This window comes from Myotis yumanensis, unplaced genomic scaffold (assembly GCF_028538775.1).
Source record: "Myotis yumanensis isolate MYYU_CA2020_CCGP unplaced genomic scaffold, mMyoYum1.0.hap1 SCAF_5, whole genome shotgun sequence".
NCBI lineage: Eukaryota > Metazoa > Chordata > Mammalia > Chiroptera > Vespertilionidae > Myotis > Myotis yumanensis.
In genome coordinates, this window is record NW_027223756.1 from 5,476,868 (window position 1) to 5,494,141 (window position 17,274).

The 17,274-nt window shown below is 43.7% G+C and overlaps 1 protein-coding gene across 1 annotated transcript in view; it reads left to right on the top strand.

Annotated features, from left to right (window-relative positions):
- The first annotated feature begins 5,509 nt into the window (after positions 1-5,509).
- Positions 5,510-17,274, top strand: part of UBTD2 (ubiquitin domain containing 2) — a 33,807-nt gene continuing 22,042 nt past the window's right edge. Inside the window, exon 1 of the mRNA XM_070414405.1 lies at positions 5,510-5,680. Coding sequence (XP_070270506.1) covers positions 5,611-5,680 — 70 coding nt within the window. The 5' untranslated portion in view covers positions 5,510-5,610. The remainder of the gene's footprint in view (positions 5,681-17,274) is intronic.

The window sequence follows — 17,274 nt, forward strand, 5'->3', positions numbered from 1 at the left end:
CTGGGGGGTGATGGTTTAAGATAATGCAAATATCAATTCATTCCTCATCAGAATTTCTTCATATATTTCACATTCATTGGGGATTTTTGCCTGAACCAGTCTTTACTAATGTATTAGAGCAGGCTGCTACAACAGAATAACATAGACTGAGTGGTTTAAACAGCAAACATTTATTTCTACTTCTGGAGGCTGGAAATCTGAGATCAGGGTGCCAGCATGGTCAGGTTCTGGTAAGAACCCTTTTCTCTTTGTATTCTCACAGGAGGGAGGGAGGGAGGGAGGGAGGACAGGCTCTCTTCCTCTTATAAGGGCACTAATAACATCACGGGAGCTCCACTCTCATGACCCAATTACCTCCCAGCAGCACCACCTCCAAATACTATCACGTTAGAGTTTCAACATAGGAATGGGGGGAGGAGCAGAAGCATTCAGTCCATAGCAATTACTGTGGTTGACAAATGATGATTTTCCCACTCCAGGGCTTCCTTCAGATCCCAGTCTTCATTGCCTGCGCTGTGAAAATGGACATGGGCCCTTTAAATATTGTGCCTTGGCCAGTTGGCACCATGTTTAGCTTTGACAGTAGAGGGCACTGGAGAGACACTGCAGGAGGAATTCCCATCTGCTGGCTCCGTAGGCTCCCACAGCATGGGTAGCCCCTCCAGGGCCAGGCTCCTGGGCTGTGTGCAGCCTGCCCGTGGCCCAGCTTCTGCAGCACAGACAGCCTCTCTTGGGGAGCAACTTCAGGATACAGGGGTGCTCTAGCTGCAGGCTCCTGCAGCGGCTTCTCCAAGGCCCAGTGCCCCTCAGGTAGCTTTATGGCTTAATAGCTCTGGTGAGACACCGCCCATGATATCTTTCCTGCACCCTCAGGATGGATTTCCAGCCATTTCACTGATGTCTCGCTGCTGTTCACCAAAGCAGGGCCATGTCTTCTTTGAGGAGGTCTAGCTCTTAATTCTAGAGCAAGCATGTCAAACTCAAAGGCTAACATGGGCCAAATAAACAAGGTTTAAGTGTATGTGGGCCGCAAAAAAACAACACAGAAGCTTCAATTTTCATAGAAATGTAGGTTTGTTTCGATAGAGACGTGCTGAATACAAAGGGCTGAAATAAATGAGTCATCATTAACATAAAATAATAGAACATTTTAATAACAGTATTTTTTCTTCAATATTCACTTAACAGACACTGAATAACTGCACAAATAAGTGTAACGCAAATAAACCTATTTTTCTTGTTCTCCGAAAGCGAAATATTTCCTGTTGTGCACACTAAACAAGTCAGTCCAAGACTAATGACGTGGCAATCGGCTGCTAAAATATTTGCTGCTGGTATTAGTGGAGAGAAATGGTGCACCTGTGTGTAAGGGAAATGAATACAACACGATTATAGTAATCAGTCATTAGCAAATGTTGTAGTTCGTTAATAATTATGTATAACAGGATATTGTAAAAATTAAGTTACAAAATTTTTATTAAAATGTTTCTTAGATACCATTATATTGGCTGGCCCGCAGAAATATTAGTTGTGGGCCAAATGTGGTCCGCGGGCCCGAGTTTGACATGCTTGCCCTAGAGCAGTGATGGCGAACCTTTTGAGCTCGGCGTGTCAGCATTTTGAAAAACCCTAACTTAACTCTGGTGCCGTGTCACATATAGAAATTTTTTGATATTTGCAACCATAGACAAAGATTTATATTTTTGATATTTATTTTATATATTTAAATGCCATTTAACAAAGAAAAATCAACCAAAAAAATGAGTTCGCGTGTCACCTTTGACACGCGTGTCACAAGTTCGCCATCACTGCCCTAGAGGCACCTCTCCCTTAGTGTACCGTCTCAGCCCTGGGGCATGGCTGCTTCTTAGTCAGCCACCGTCTGTACTTCAGAGTTCCTTTTCCCTCCCATGAAATTGAAATATCAAAACCAAAGAAAGAATTTTAAAGAAAAACAACTATAGACAAATATCCCCCATAGATGTAGATGCAAACATTCTGAACAAATTTTTGGCAAATTGAATGCAAAAGCATATTAAAAAGGACAAACATGGTCAAGTCAGATTTATCCAAGGAATTCAAGATTAGTTTAATATTTGAAAATCTGTCAGTGTAATTCATCATAATAACAAACTAAAATGAAAAGGCCATATCACCTTAGTATATGCACAGTCATTTTTCAGAACATTTCATCTTCTTGATGCAAAAAGGCATTGGCAAAATCCAAATCCATTCTTGATTTTTTAAAAACAACTCAATAAACTAGGAAAGAGAAATTCCTCAGTCTAATAAAGGACATCTATTAAAGACCTACATCTCTTACAACAAAACAAAAAAAGAAAAGCCAATTAAAAATGGGCAAAGGGACTTAAATAGACATTTCCCCAAAGAAGATATGCAAAAGGCCAACAAGCACATGTACAGATGCCCAACATCATTAGTCACTAGGAAATGCAAATCAACACTACAGTGAAGTACCACTGCATACTCAACAAGGTGGCCATAGCAGCAATAATAACAATTCAGAAAATATCAAGTGTTTTCGAAAATACGGAGAGGAAAAAAAAAAAAAAGAAAATATGGAGAAATTGGAACCCTCATATATTGCTATTGGAAAGGTAAAGTTATATAGCTCCTGTGGAAAGCAGTTTGGTGGTTTTTTCCATAAATTAAACATTGAATTACCATATGACCCATCAATTCTACTCCAAAAGAATTGGAAGCAGGTGTTCAAACAAAAATTTGTACACAAATGTTTATAACAGCACTATTCACAATAGTGAAAAGGTAGAAACAACCCAGATGCCCATCAGTTGATGAATGGGTAAACAAAATGTAGTCTAGCCACACAGTGGAATATTATTCGGCCATGAAAAGGAATGAAGGACTGATCAATGCTGCAAAATGGATGAACCTTGAAAACATTATGCTGTAAACATAACCAGTCACAAAAGACCACATAGGATTCTGTTTAGACAAAATGTCCAGACTAGGCAGATCTATAGAGACAAAAATAGATTAGGGCTGGGGCTGGGTGTTGGTAGGAAGTGGGGAGTGACTGCTAATAGGATGGGATTTCTTTTTGGGATGATGAAATGTTCTGAAAGTGACAGATTCTGCATATACTAAAAACCATCGAAATATACACTTTAAATTGATGAAATATATGGCACATGAATTATATCTCAATAAAGATGTTATAAATAATAGAAAAGTGCGCACACACCAACAAGGCACTTTCTGTGGAAGGTTTTAAGTGGATTAGGCCTCACCATAAGTTTAGATAAGTGAAGCTCGACGTAAAGAGCTCCCACAGAGTTTGGATCATTGTTATGGCCGAATTTTACAGGAGAAACTGAGCTACACGGAAATTTAAGGTCATATAGCTGGTACAGGATGGAAGACAGAGGCCAAGCTCGGAACTAGATGCCAGCGTTTGTGTCCCTGCTCTCCGCTAACAGCAGAATGGAGAACATCCATGGCTGCGAATCTCAGTGAGATTGCTCTCTCTCCCTACTGCCAACTCCACAGTGCTCATCAGAAAGCACTCATCACTTGGGTGCCTACCATCTGTTTAATAGACATCCCAGAAGTCTTGGTTTCAGCAATTTCTAGAGCAAAAATCAGGACAAAGCAATCCCTTTGAAGATATTCAGCATGCAGCTTCTCTCCTCCAGGGAAGTGATGTCTGCCTACAGGAATACTCAGCTGAGAATAAGATAGAAGGCTGTGTGACATAGTGCCTGAATGTCAGAGCAACCTGTGCAAACTCCGAAAAACAGCAACATGGAGGCTCTTTTGAATGTTCGTGACTATCCAGGACAACACTAATTCACCAGGATAAATTTAATATAGCAGACTTTTAGCTCGCAAGATATTTCTCTGCTTTAGGTATACGGGTTGGTTGGTTTGTTGAGCCCTCATTTTTATCTGATCATCAAATGAATATAAGGACCAACATCTCTGTCTGCATTTTGGATTATTTCTGTGGGATAGATTCCCATATATGAAATAATCCCAAGTCAAAGAGTGTGAACATTTATAAAGGTTCTTGAACCTCATTGCCAAAGTGCTTTGCAAAAAGATTGAACCAATTTACACTCCCACCAGCAGTGTATGAAAATATATTTAAATGCAAATTCCAAACTGCAGAGAGGTTCCTTCTTGGGTATTTCACTTAAAATTTTGTTTAATGCTGAGCAAAAACTGACCTAGGATATTAAAAAAAAAAAAAAGGGAAGTCTGCTATAAAAGTGGAGCAGAAGTTAAAACAGCTCTTAGGCAGACATAAGCTTTAGAAAGCCCCAAGCAGGACGATGAAAATGTTCAGGCATCATCACAAGAAGCACAGTTCTGAAGGGACCATTAACAGTTTGGCTTGGATTGCGATAGCAGCCGCCAAGAATGTCGGGTGTGGTCAATGTACCAAATTCTAGTTTAGAAAAAGGAGTGTATTTTATTTATTTGTACTTCACGTTGTTCCAGAGACAATTTAAGATACCGAAAGGCAGAAGGAGCATTGTGCATGAACAGTCAAACTGGTGCTAGTGAAACAAACCCACGCCCCTCGAACTACTGTCAAGTCTTATCTCTCCCTGTGCGCGATGCCTCCCGCGGCAAATCTTGGGTTCAGTTTGCAACCACAGTGACCGCCTCTTCTAAGAATGGGACGCAGCGATTTTAGGGGGCATGAGGGCGGGGCGGGCACGGGAAAGCCCCGATCGGGGTACCAGCCCACTGAGTTCTACACAGATTCCTACGGTGCTGGGGCCTCAACCTTCAGCCAGGATCCCCGTTTGCCAGTTACTTGGGAGCCGCCCGGTCCCTGCCTGCGAGTCTCCCATGACTTCTGCGCCCCCCACCAGGAAAAGCTGACTCCCGAGGGGGAGCCGGAAACTCCACGGCGCCCCTTTTCACTTTCTCACTGTGCCTCTCCTTCCTGCGCCCGCCCTCTCTTTCTTTTCTTCTTCGCGTCTTCCCTTCTCCCTCCTCCTTGCCTCCTTCCCCTGCCCCTGCCCCCGGACCGGCCCTCCCCCTCCGCCCGCTTCCCTCGCTTCCGAGCCCCTTCCCCGCCCCGCCTTCCCTCCGCCCTCTCTCCGCTCGCGGCCCGCTCCCAGCCAATCAGCGCGCAGCGTCCCGCGGCCCCGCCCCCCGGCGGTTCCGGGCGGGCCTGGCTGAGCCCAGGCCGCGGGTGCGGAGGGCGGCGCCGCGGGGTGGGGGCTGATGGGGCCTGGCGGGCGGGGGGCGCGGGCGCGGGGCTCGCCGGGGCGCCGGTGTCCGGGGCTGTGAGGGACGAGGCGGGTGCGGCGGCCGCCCGGCATGGGCCAGCCCCGGCCTGGCGGGGCAGAGCCGGAGGGGCGAGCGGCAAGGCGGCCAGGCCTGCGGGGCGGGCGGCCCGCCCGGGGGCTGAGGTAGAAGTGGGCGCGGAGGAAGGGGCCGAGCCAAGACGGTGGGTGGAGCGGCGAGGGGGGCGGAGGCTGGGCCGCGGCGGGCGAGCGGAGCGGCGCGCCTGTCCGGAGCTCGGCAGCGGCAGCGGCGCCTGAGGAGGCGGCGGCGGCGGCGGGCCCTGACGAGCGCCCGGAGGTGGCGGACGCGGCGCCGGGGGCCCCCATGGGCGGGTGTGTGGGCGCCCAGCACGACTCGTCGGGCAGCCTCAACGAGAACTCGGAGGGCACCGGAGGTAGGTGAGCACCAGGGGGCAGCCTCGGCCCCCCATTGTTCCCGGCCCAGGCCTGGCCACCTGTCCCGGCCCCGGCGGGCCCGCGGGGAGCGCGGCCGGGGTCCCCGCGCCCCTTTGTCATCCCCTCCTCCACGTCACTCTCGGCGCCCCGTTTCCGGCCGCCCCGCAGGCCGCGGGGTCGCCCCCTTCTCTCCGCCCCGCGAGAAAAGTCCTCCGCGCGCGGGCATGTCGCCCTCGGCCTCCCGACCCCAGCGCCTCGGCCCGGGAAACTCGGCCAAGAAACTGCCTCCCCGGCCACCGCACTCCCCCTCCAGCCGTTTAATTATTCAGGAGCGGGATGGCGGCGCCGGGCTGCGGGAGCGCAGCGCTGGGGGCGGGGAGGGGAGCCTGCCTTCCCCCGACGGGCCCCGCCGAGCTCTCCGCACCCTTCCTCGCGCGGCCGAGTTGGCGGGGCTCAGCTTTCCTGAGTTTCGGGTGACAGCTGCCCTGGTTGGTTCCAGTTTGGCCATTGAAACCTGCAAGTTTCTGGAGCTCGGCCGGGAGTCTCCGGCGGCCACAGGATGATTTGAACGAGGGTGGGGGTTCGGGCTGCAGCTGGGGGTGTCGGGCCAGCCTGCCTCCGGGGTGGGCTAGTCACATTCCTCTCCGGCTGACGCAAAGGGAAATATGTAGGATAAAAGCACAAACAAGGGTCCGGCTTCCCGAAGGACCGGTGCCTTCAAAGTTCTCTAACGGGACGCACTTCTGCTTCACTGTCTCCTAACTAGTTTGCTGAGGAAAGGCACTTAATTCCGTCGGCCTTGTAGTACAGCACTATAATAATAAAATTAACTCGGCCTTGACTCAAGTGACCTGTCACCGAACTCATCCTATAGCTGTGAGCAGCTGGAATGTTTTACTTCGGGAGGAAGCATCTCCGAGGAGTAACGAGGGTGACAGTGTTGGTTTTGGTGCAGCCTTATGTTAGGTGTCTCACATGTGGGGCATGTGTGTAAGTCACTAAGTTCAGTCTTTTGGGGATCAAAGAGTTTACAGCTTTTTCTTAGACTAACAGTTGTCGCTTGCCCTGTCACTTGGCTCCGTCTGGAACCCATGCACACACCTAACTCTCCGTTCATGAATTTCCTGAATTGCCTGACCCTAGCCTTGCCCCTTCATGAGAAGCTGCGGGTCTCCTGCATGATGGCTAAATGCTGGGCAAACAGTTGGGAAGGTCAGAGGAGTGTTTCTGAAAAAATGGTCCAGGAAAACTACTTTGGAGTGCATTTCAAGTCATACCAGTCTCTTGGTGGCATATTAACAAAGATCCTCAGGGACAACAAAGCAGGAAGATAAAAAGGGTGGGATTTAAACCATAAAACAGCCTTGGGTTAAGGTCAGTTGGGGGTCACAGTGATTCTTCCTGCCATTAAAGTGGTACTTGTTATAGGTGCTGTTTAGTTTTAATTAAATTGTTTTACACTTACGTTGAAATTGAAATAAAAATTTTTTTCTTCTTGGTAATAAACTTGAGCCAATGTATTTCTTTTGATAGTGTGACTTAATGACCAGCCTTCCATATTAGTGTGGGCTTTTAAAAACATGAAGTCTTGAGTTTTGGCTATTTATTACCAGTGGTATCTAGTTAGATAGTGATAGTATCAGTTTCTTTGAAAACTGAGTTCTCTGGACCTTAAGCAGTGCCATATTTTTCCAAATTAAAGTTTAGAAAAAAAGGAACATAAACCTTTATTTTCTTCTGGAGAGCAGGCATGGCCTTGGGGTGGAGGAAGGAGCTGTGTGGGATAAAGGACTATTTCTGGAATTTAATTATGGAAGCCTCTATTCTCCGTTATTGTCCTAATAGTTAAGCGTTAATTGTGGTTTAAAGGAATCAGCTCAGGTGAGTGCTTCAGGTTAACAAATTAAACAGTTCTTGCTTATTACAGTAGGTTTTTGTTGGGAAAGGAAAGACTTTTTTCAAAGGGTGTTGGCACAGATCCTTTGCATTTCAAACATTCAGTAGTGGTTAGTAGTTGTAATCTGGACATACTGGGTTATGAAAATCTTTTATCAACATGGAATAAAGTACAGTCTTCTGATGCTTTTCACAACAGATTTAAGATTTTCATGACAGATATAATTACATTCACAGTGTCATGCAAACATCATAGAATGGCAAATAATTGTATATCAAGAAAAACTTCCGTACTAGGTGCATTACTTGTTTGAAGGAATTTGAGAAATTTTTGCAAAAACTGTAGGATGTGGAAATGACTTAATTCATGTAAGATTTGTGTTATCTGAAATCATTTCTAGGATCTTCCTTTGGCATACCTTGCCTAGAATTCAGTTTTTGAGTTTTATCTACTTTGACCATCTTTTAATGCCTAATGTTAGTCAAGACAGGTATATTTTGATAGTTATTTAAGAGTTCTCTCCACGATTTCATGCTCCTAGGATTTTCTATTGTTTTGACATTTTTAGATAGCATGTTCAGTATGGTTGTCTGCCTTATTATGATGACATTGTGATGTTTAGGACCTCTAGATCAGGTTTTCGCTCATGGCACTTGCTAAGGAATTAAACCTCTTATGATTTTTAAAAATAAGAACTATGGGGTTGGGGAATAATAAAATGAAATCAATTGGCCGAAACCGGTTTGGCTCAGTGGATAGAGCGTCGGCTTGCGGACTGAAAGGTCCCAGGTTCGATTCCGGTCAAGGGCATGTACCTGGGTTGCGGGCACATCCCCAGTAGGAGATGTGCAGGAGGCAGCTGATCAATGTTCCTCTCTCATTGATGTTTCTAACTCTCTATCTCTCTCCCTTCCTCTCTGCAGAAAATCAATAAAATATATTAAAAATAAAATGAAATCAATTGAAGACAGCCAACTAGCTTCTTACTTTGTTCTCTTTAAAGACCATAGTGATGTACAAAGATTTTTACTTGGTGGGTGTGTCATTTATTCCATACATTGTGATATTCCAGAAGGACTCACCCTGGTGGTCACAAGTTTCCAGGTTTACAGGAGGATAACTGAATAATGGGCATTCATTTTTTAATTTATAAAATATATTTTTATTGATTTCGGAGAGGAAGGGAGAGTGAGAGAGAGAGAGAAACATCAATGATGAGAGAATCATAGGTAGGCTGACTCCTGCATATACCTACCCCTCCCACACCCCCCCCCCCCCCCCCACCCCACTGGGGATTAAGCCTGCAACCTAGGCATGTGCCCTGACCAGGAATTGAACTCCTGGTTCATAGGTCGACACTCAACAACTGAGTCACACAGGCTGGGCACTAGTTTCATTTTTTAATGGTAGTAAAGACATAAAATTTGCCATATTAAGCCCTTATCAGAAATATGATTTGCAAATATTTTCTCCCATTTTGTAGGTTGTCCTCTTACTTTCTTGATGCAGAACAGTTTCTAAGTTTAATGGAGTCCAATTTATTTTTCCTTTTGTTACCTGTGCTTCTAGCTTTAGTTTTATATATATTTAATCCTTTGCTGATGGGGAAAGAATAGCTCTGTAACCAGTAATTCACAAATCTTTTAAACAACATTTGTACTCTGAACTATGAATAGAAAGTTATTTTAAGTTTATTTCCTCTGTCTAATCTGGTAAAAAGGTTGATTAGCATTGAAATGGTTTTTTAAAAAGTTGACAAAGGTAATTTATAAACCCACTTCAGCTTTTTCTTAATCAAGAGATGATTGTTGTGTTTCCTAGGGAAGCATTTTACTATCAACAAGCATTGAATACCCACAATATGCCTAATGTTGTATTGGTTGCTATTCTAAAAATGGAAATCATGATCCAATTTCTTGAGTATGTAAAAATCGCTTTTTAGGAAAGCATAATAGAATATGCACACATGAAACAACTATAAAGCACTATATAAACATATAAACATATAAAAATACCATAGGATAAACTGTGAAAGTGCTGAAGGTGTAAAGGAAAACAAAATTATCTCAGCTGCTCGAAGGTGTGAGGTACGGTTCTTCAACCAGCAGCATTAGCATCACCTGGGAGCATGTTGGAAATGCAGAATGTCAGGCCCCAACCCCGGCCTACTGAATCAGAATCTGTGTTTTAACAAGATTCCCAATGATTCTTACACAGTCATCTGGGGGAGGTTAACTGAAGGTGTAAAAGTGAATGACTGCTATAAATAAGTGAAAAAAGAAGGAAAGTGCTAAGAATTTAGTCATGAAAATTTCATAAAAGGTGGAGAAATGAGAAATCACCTCTCAGGGCCTGACCATGGTAAGTGCCTTAGTAAACTGAATTTTGTTGAAATACCGGGAAACATAAGAAAACAGGTCTGACTCTGAAACTGATAGATCTGATTGTATTTGAAAAGATCGTTCTTATAATTTCAGAAAATGATTTGTTTTGTTAACTTTTCATTCTAATGTGGTATTTGCAGAAATTCTAGCCATAGTTTGTTACTCATGTCCTAATACTAGACTTCTTGGGCATCCAGCCCCAGAATATACCAATAGCCCTTGTATATTGAGGTTGATGTCCTTGAGAGAAACACATTCTCTATGAGACATGAGTTACTTTCTTCACCAAGAATATCTTGCTTATCTCTTCCTTATATATTTTCAGTGTCCCGTATATTATTTTACATATCGCCTCTTGGTTGTTTATTGACTTTTCTTATGCTTCTATTCTTAGGGCTGTGCCTATAATAAAAAAAAAAAAGCAGTTTTGAGCAGGAGGAGGGCTGAAGATTTGGTCTCCTTCTATCCCTAGTGTCACAAGAGAAGTAAAATTATTTTGTATTTTCTGGATTGTTGAGCTCTGAGACTTTATGAGAGTGATGGCATAAAATTTCGTACCATTTGGAGAGAGACATCCTGTGAAATCGAGGCATTTATTTGATGTAAAGCAGAGGGTGGCTGATTTTACTAGTAGGAGTGGAGTTATGGAGAGCAAACCAAAAGGAAAATAGGCAGCAAATAGGTACAGGTTGGAAATACAGTGGTATCCTGGATGAGTAGATGTGGTAGTATGAGAACTGAATTTAGGTCAGGGAAACTTTATTTGGAAAATATTGGGATATGTGAAAAGCTGAATCTTCTTTGGGAAGAGATTTAAGCACTTGAGTTTACATTGCAAATTGACGTGGGATATTGTGCCCCTGCTTAATAAGCTACCTTCCATTGGGCTAGTCCCACTCTCTTTTTAATTTTCTACCCCCAAATTGGTACTCTTATATTTTCCATGTTTTATATAAAATATAATGTATTTTTATAACTATACTAGTGGCCCGGTGCACAGATTCATGCACATTGAAGGGAAGTTAGTTGTGCCAGTAGTTGGTCTTCAGATACGTTCTGTCGATGACGCCAGCTTCTTTCAGCTTTAGAGATACATTGTGCTAATAGTTGGTCTTCAGACATATTTTGTCGACGATGCTGGTTTCTTTCAGCTTCAGAATGTCAACAAAAACAACCAAATTCATGATCAACAATGACAGATCGAAACACGCATGCAATTGGTGCCAGCAAGAGCTTTATATGTATTGCACATGTACATATAAATGTTTATTTTTAAATTGCCAGTGCGTGTCATATGTACTGGCCGGTCGGTCGGACGGACGTACAGTTGGTCACTTAGCCTTTTGTATATATGGATTTCTATATTTTCCACTCTGTTTTATATTTTCAACACAAAGGGTTGAAATCTCTCCCACCCCCTCAACCCCCTGTTAAGATTATCTTGGAATTTATGTTAGAAGAGATTTCAGAGAGGAAAGGAGAGGGAGCAAGATTGAGAGAGAATCATAGATAGGCTGCCTCCTGCATGCCTCCTACTGGGCATGGAGCCTGCAACCTGAGCATGTGCCCTGACTAGGAATTAAACCATACCTCCTGGTTCATAGGTTGACGCTCAACCACTGAGCCATGCTGACTGAGCTGGAAAGGCATTATTAAAGAAGATTCTTACTATGGATATTAAATGTACTGGTTTTTCTTTTCACTTCTGATTTTATTTAGGAATCAGTTGCTAGTGCTACATACTATGGACAGAAGCTTTAAGCCTTGAGAAATGTTAGGAGTCTTCATTCCTCTGATTTTTTTTAAAATATATTTTATTGATTTTTTACAGAGAGGAAGGGAGAAAGATAGAGAGTTAGAAACATTGATGAGAGAGGAACATCGATCAGCTGCCTCCTGCACACCCCCCACCGGGGATGTGCTGCAACCAAGGTACATGCCCTTGACCGGAATCGAACCCGGGACCCTTCAATCCGCAGGCCGACGCTCTAGCCACTGAGCCAAAGAGGTCAGGGCAATTCCTCTGATTTTTTTATAGCTTTAGTCTATAACACTTCTCTTAAGGAGAAATTTTTTAAAAAATATATTTTATTGATTCTTTACAGAGAGGAAGGGAGAGGGATAGAAGTTAGAAACATCGATGAGAGAGAAACATCGATCAGCTGCCTCCTGCACACTCCCCACTGGGTATGTGCCCTTGACCGGAATCGAACCTGGGACCCTTGAGTCCACAGGCTGACGCTCTATCCACTGAGCCAAACCGGTTAGGGCTGGAGAAATTTTAATAGATTTTATTTTAAAATCCTATTCTCTTACTGTAAATGCAAAACTTTGGCAGCACATTGTGAGTAGTACTGTGCTCAGGTGAGTCTCCTAATGAGAATTATTATTGAATGTTAATCAATAAGGAACTTTTGCCTTTATGTTAATTTAATGATTATTTATCTCTCTTGTGGCTTTTGACCAAAACATATTCTTCTCTCATTGCAAGAAAGCAGTAGGTTGGTTTTGGTAAGCAGCATGATCATGTTAATTGGGCATGGTGATCAATTTGCTGATTTAGTGATTCTCTCATTTTTCCTTATTGCAGACCACCTGAATGGTTTATCTTCATTTGGTGGACCACTGCACCTGATTCTCCCGTCACCCCTCACCATCCTTACCCAGGTTTCTGCTTCTGCTTATCAGGCAGTACTAGGCTACCAGCAAGGTCCTCATGATTCATTGGTAGTTCGAGGACTATAGGTTCAGACTTGACTCAACGCGTATGTACTTAAAAATATATGTGTGTTGGCCAAGAACAATCAGCATGTATTCATCTTGCATCAGCTACTTTGACTTGCAGTCAGCAAGAATCAAGTTTGTTTCTGAATATATTCCATCCATATATTGAGCTGAGAGGTTAAATATTGCTGAGTATACATTAGGTATTATAATACCATATTTTTGCATGTTTGCAATAGAACTTGTAGAAGTTTCCATTGTAGTTCAGACATGAAATTTCTGTTGAAGTTAGATGTCAAAGAAAAAAATATTTATGTGTGAAAATTATTTAAAATGAATTTTACTTGTGTGGGGTCTTAATGATGTATATTTCCTAAAGACTTCACTAGGAAATGAACTAGTGACTTTGGGGCTTCTCTGATTAAATTCTTATCCTCACAGGAAACCCTACAGATAATTTTTTGCATTTAATATAATTGGCTTGTAGGTATAAGCAAGTCAGATTGCTTTTTTGCATTGGTTCAGATAGTGCTATGGGACAAGAGTATCAAAGGGACAGAGTAACAAATAGTCTAGAACCATGGTCGGCAAACTGGGGCTCGTGAGCCACATGCGGCCCTTTGGCCCCTGGAGTGTGGCTCTTCCTAGGCCTTAGGAGTACCCTAATTAAGTTAATAACAGTGTACCTACGTATATAGTTTAAGTTTAAAAAATTTGGCTCTCAAAAGAAATTTCAATTGTTGTACTGTTGATATTTGGCTCTGTTGACTAATGAGTTTGCTGACTACTGGTCTAGAACATTTAAGTTACAAATCTGCTTCATGATAAACTGTCACACTCAACTTAGGGCAGACACTTTATTTTTTAGGTGAATTGAGATGGTTCTTCTAAAACTTAAAAAATAGCCTTCTGGCAGAAATAATTTTCTGACTTTTGCTCTGTGAAAGCAAATAGTTTGTGGTCTAATGGAGGAATCATACATTTAAATAATTAGGAAAAGTTTTAAGTCACTATAGCAATACAAAAAGTAGTATGGAAGTTCAAGGAGTAGTAAGGGAGCAGGGCCAGAAAACTTAGCTAAAGAGGTGGCATAAGAAGTTGGTCTTGAAAGAGGAGCAGATGTAGAAAAGGCAGAAGGGCATTCTGTATACAGAGGAAATTAGTTGTATAGAAATATGGGGAAAAAAAACAAAAACAAAACATGGCATTTGGGGGGACTGGCAAGTAGCTTGTGGAGTGGATAGGTGAAATGTGAAGTTATTAAGGTATGTTGTCAACTTTGGAAGGCATAGTTACCATAGTGAGACCAAGTTGTGAGACAGTATTATCCTATATAATAAAAGCCTAATATGCTAAATGTCCAACTGTTTGACCGGCCGCTATGACATGCACTGACCACCAGGGGACACGCTTTGACTGATAGGTTAGTTTGTTGTTGGGGTCCGGCCGATCGGGACTAGGCAGGGTGGGCCAGACATGCTCTGGAGCCCTCTCACAGTACTTCCCCAGCCCCGATCACACGCCTTCTCTCTATATAAAAGCCTACGTGACCATTCGACCGTCTGACTGATAGCTATAACGCTCAATGACCACCAGGGGGCAGCAGACTCACAGACTGGCAGCTATGACGTGCACTGACCACCAGGGGGCAGATGCTCAATGCAGGAGCTGCAGTGACTTGGCAGCTGTGGTTCTCGGGTGATGCACCTGGAACGTGAGAGGAGGGAGCCCAATTTCAGGGTCTGGCACCCGAGAACTGCCCTCTTACAATCTGGTACCCTTCAGGGATGTCAGAGAGCCGGTTTCAGCCCAATCCCTGCAGGCCAGGCCAAGGGACCGCACTGGTCACGAATCTGTGCACCGGGCTTCTAGTAGGTAATACTGGTTAAATGCTTTAAATATTTTTTTTTCTTTTTGTATATCTAACAGTTATACTAATTTCCATTCACTGCTACATTCTGAGGTTATTTTATGCAAGTTTCTGATGTACTAGGTTGTCATAGTCTTTAACAGATCTTTATTCTTTTGTAATTTTAATGGATTGTCACATATTAAGCATAAAAATCGTTAGATTTTTTTTACATGTACATGTATGTGTTTGTTCCAGGTCAGTCTTTGTCTCTTAGGTCCTAGCCTTCTGGCATATGGAAAGAGTTTGGGTTAAGATTCTGCAGCTTGCCTGAGTTTTAATCTCTATTGAGAAAAGGCCTGCATTAGCTGTGGTCCTTGGGACTCCGTTCCGTCCATTGTTGAAAAAAGAGAATGGATTAGATCTTTTTTTTTTTTTAAATATGTTTCTGTTCATTTTTTTAGAGGTAGAGGAAGAGAAAGAGAGTGAAACATTGATGAGAGAGAAACATTGATTGGCTGCCTCCCAAAAGCCCTCTACTGGGGATCGAGCCCGCAACCTGAACATGTGCCCTGACCAGTGCACATGGTCACCGGTGACCTCTCAGTGTAAGGGACGACACTCAACCAACTGAGCTACACCGGCCAGGGAAAAATAGATCATCTTTATCAAGGTTGTTAGACACATTTTTAAGTAATTTTCAAGTATATCAAGAAGTTGAAAGACTAGTACAATAAACACTTGAATATCTGTCACCTAGATTGAACAAACGTGTGTGTGCATACACATATACATTTGCTTAACTGAAAGTGAGCACAGACATCATGACACTTCAACATGCATCTCTTAAAATTAGGGTTCTCCTACATAACCGCTATCTCCTGCATAACAGCTAAATACCATTATTGCTCCTAAGAAGATTAACTATTATTTCCTAATTTCTAGTCCATAAGCCGAATTCCCCAGTCATCCCGAAACTGTTTTATAGCTTTTTTTTTCAAACTAGGATCTAATCAGCATTTAGACATTGCATCTGTTTGTCTCTCTAATCTTTTAAAATCTAGAACAACTCCTCCCCCTTTCCTTCCCTATGACATTGACTCTTCCACCCCCAAAATTGATTTTATGGAGTCTTGTAAAATGTACCACATTCTGGATTTGTTTGATTGTTTCTCTGTGGAATCATTTAGTGTATTCCTCTAGCCTCTGTGTTTTCTTTAAACTGGAAATCAGGTAGATCTAATTCTAATAGAATATGATTCTTTATTTCTAGGTTACAATGGTCCCAAAATGCAAACTTTTTCCAGTTCTTTTCTGTTAACTTTCACAGTAGGATAGCCTTTCATTAGTGAATAAGCCTGAGCCTGAGAAACCATTTGGTCTGGCCCTGCCAGCCATTAGGGGTGAGTTAAATGTTTGACCAAATATAGCAGGCTGATTTTTAAGTTGATAATTTTGTATGACACTCAAATCTATACTAATAAAAGGGCAATATGCTAATTAGACTGGACATCTCCTGGATGACCATCCGAAAGTCCTTCCTGACAAAGCTGGGCCCGGGCAAAGCCGCCTGGGGTCCTGGGTGCCTGCAGCTGACCTAGGCAAAGCTGCCTGTGGTCCTGGGTGCCTGTGGCCAGCCCAGGCAAAGCCAGCCTGGGTCCCAAGTGCCTGCGGCTGGCCGGAGGAGAGAAGCCCGGGTCCCGAGTGTGGGGGCCAAGGCAGAGGCAGTTAGGTGCAATCAGGCCAGCAGGGGAGCAGTTAGGGGCGATCAGGCAGGCAGGCAGAGGTGATTAGGGGCAATCAGGGAGGCAGGCAGAGGGATTAGGAGCCAGTGGTCCCAGATTGCAAGAGGGATCCCAGATTGGAGAGAGTACAGGCTGGGCTGAGGGACCCCTCCTCCCCCTGTGCATGAATTTCGTGCATGGGAGGGGGTGTCCCTCAGCCAGGCCTGCATCCTCTCTAATCTGGGACCTCTTCGGGGATGTCCAACTGCTGGTGTGGGATTGGGCCTAAACTGGCAGTTGGACATCCCTCTCGGAATCTGGGACCGCTGGCTCCTAACTGCTCACCTGCCTGCCTGTCTGATCACTCCTAACCACCCTGCCTGCCAGCCTGATCGCCCCCAACTGCCCTTTCCTGCTGGCCTGATTGCCCCTAATCGCCTCTGCCTCGGCCCTGCCACCATGGCTTTGTCCAGAAGGACGTCCAGAAGGTCCCCTGGTCTAATTAGCATATTACCCTCTTATTAGAATAGATCTTTTTATTTAAGTGTACAGCATCATGATTTGATAATAGCTTTTCAGTCATTTAAGGTTTACAAATAGAATTAATAACGTGAGAAGAACGGTGATTGTGATGCTTTTTGTTTTTAAAGAGTCTTCACATTCCTTTTTTAGTTTTTTTTATTACAGTTTACGTACATCACTATATTAGTTTCTTCTGTAGCAACCAACTTGTACTTCTTTTTTTAAAATACATTTTTATTGATTTCAGAAAGGAAGGGAGAGGGAGAGAGAGAGAAACATCAATGATGAAAGAGAAACATTGATCAGCTGCCTCCTGCACACCCCCTACTGGGGATCGAGCCCTCAACCCAGGCATGTGCCCTTGACTGGAATCAAACCTGGGACCCTTCGTCCGCAGGCCAATGCTCTATCCACTGAGCCAAGCCGGCCAGGGCCACATACTTTTTCTCGATTCTTATGAGATGGACTCCTACCTTAAGGAATGCTGATGATA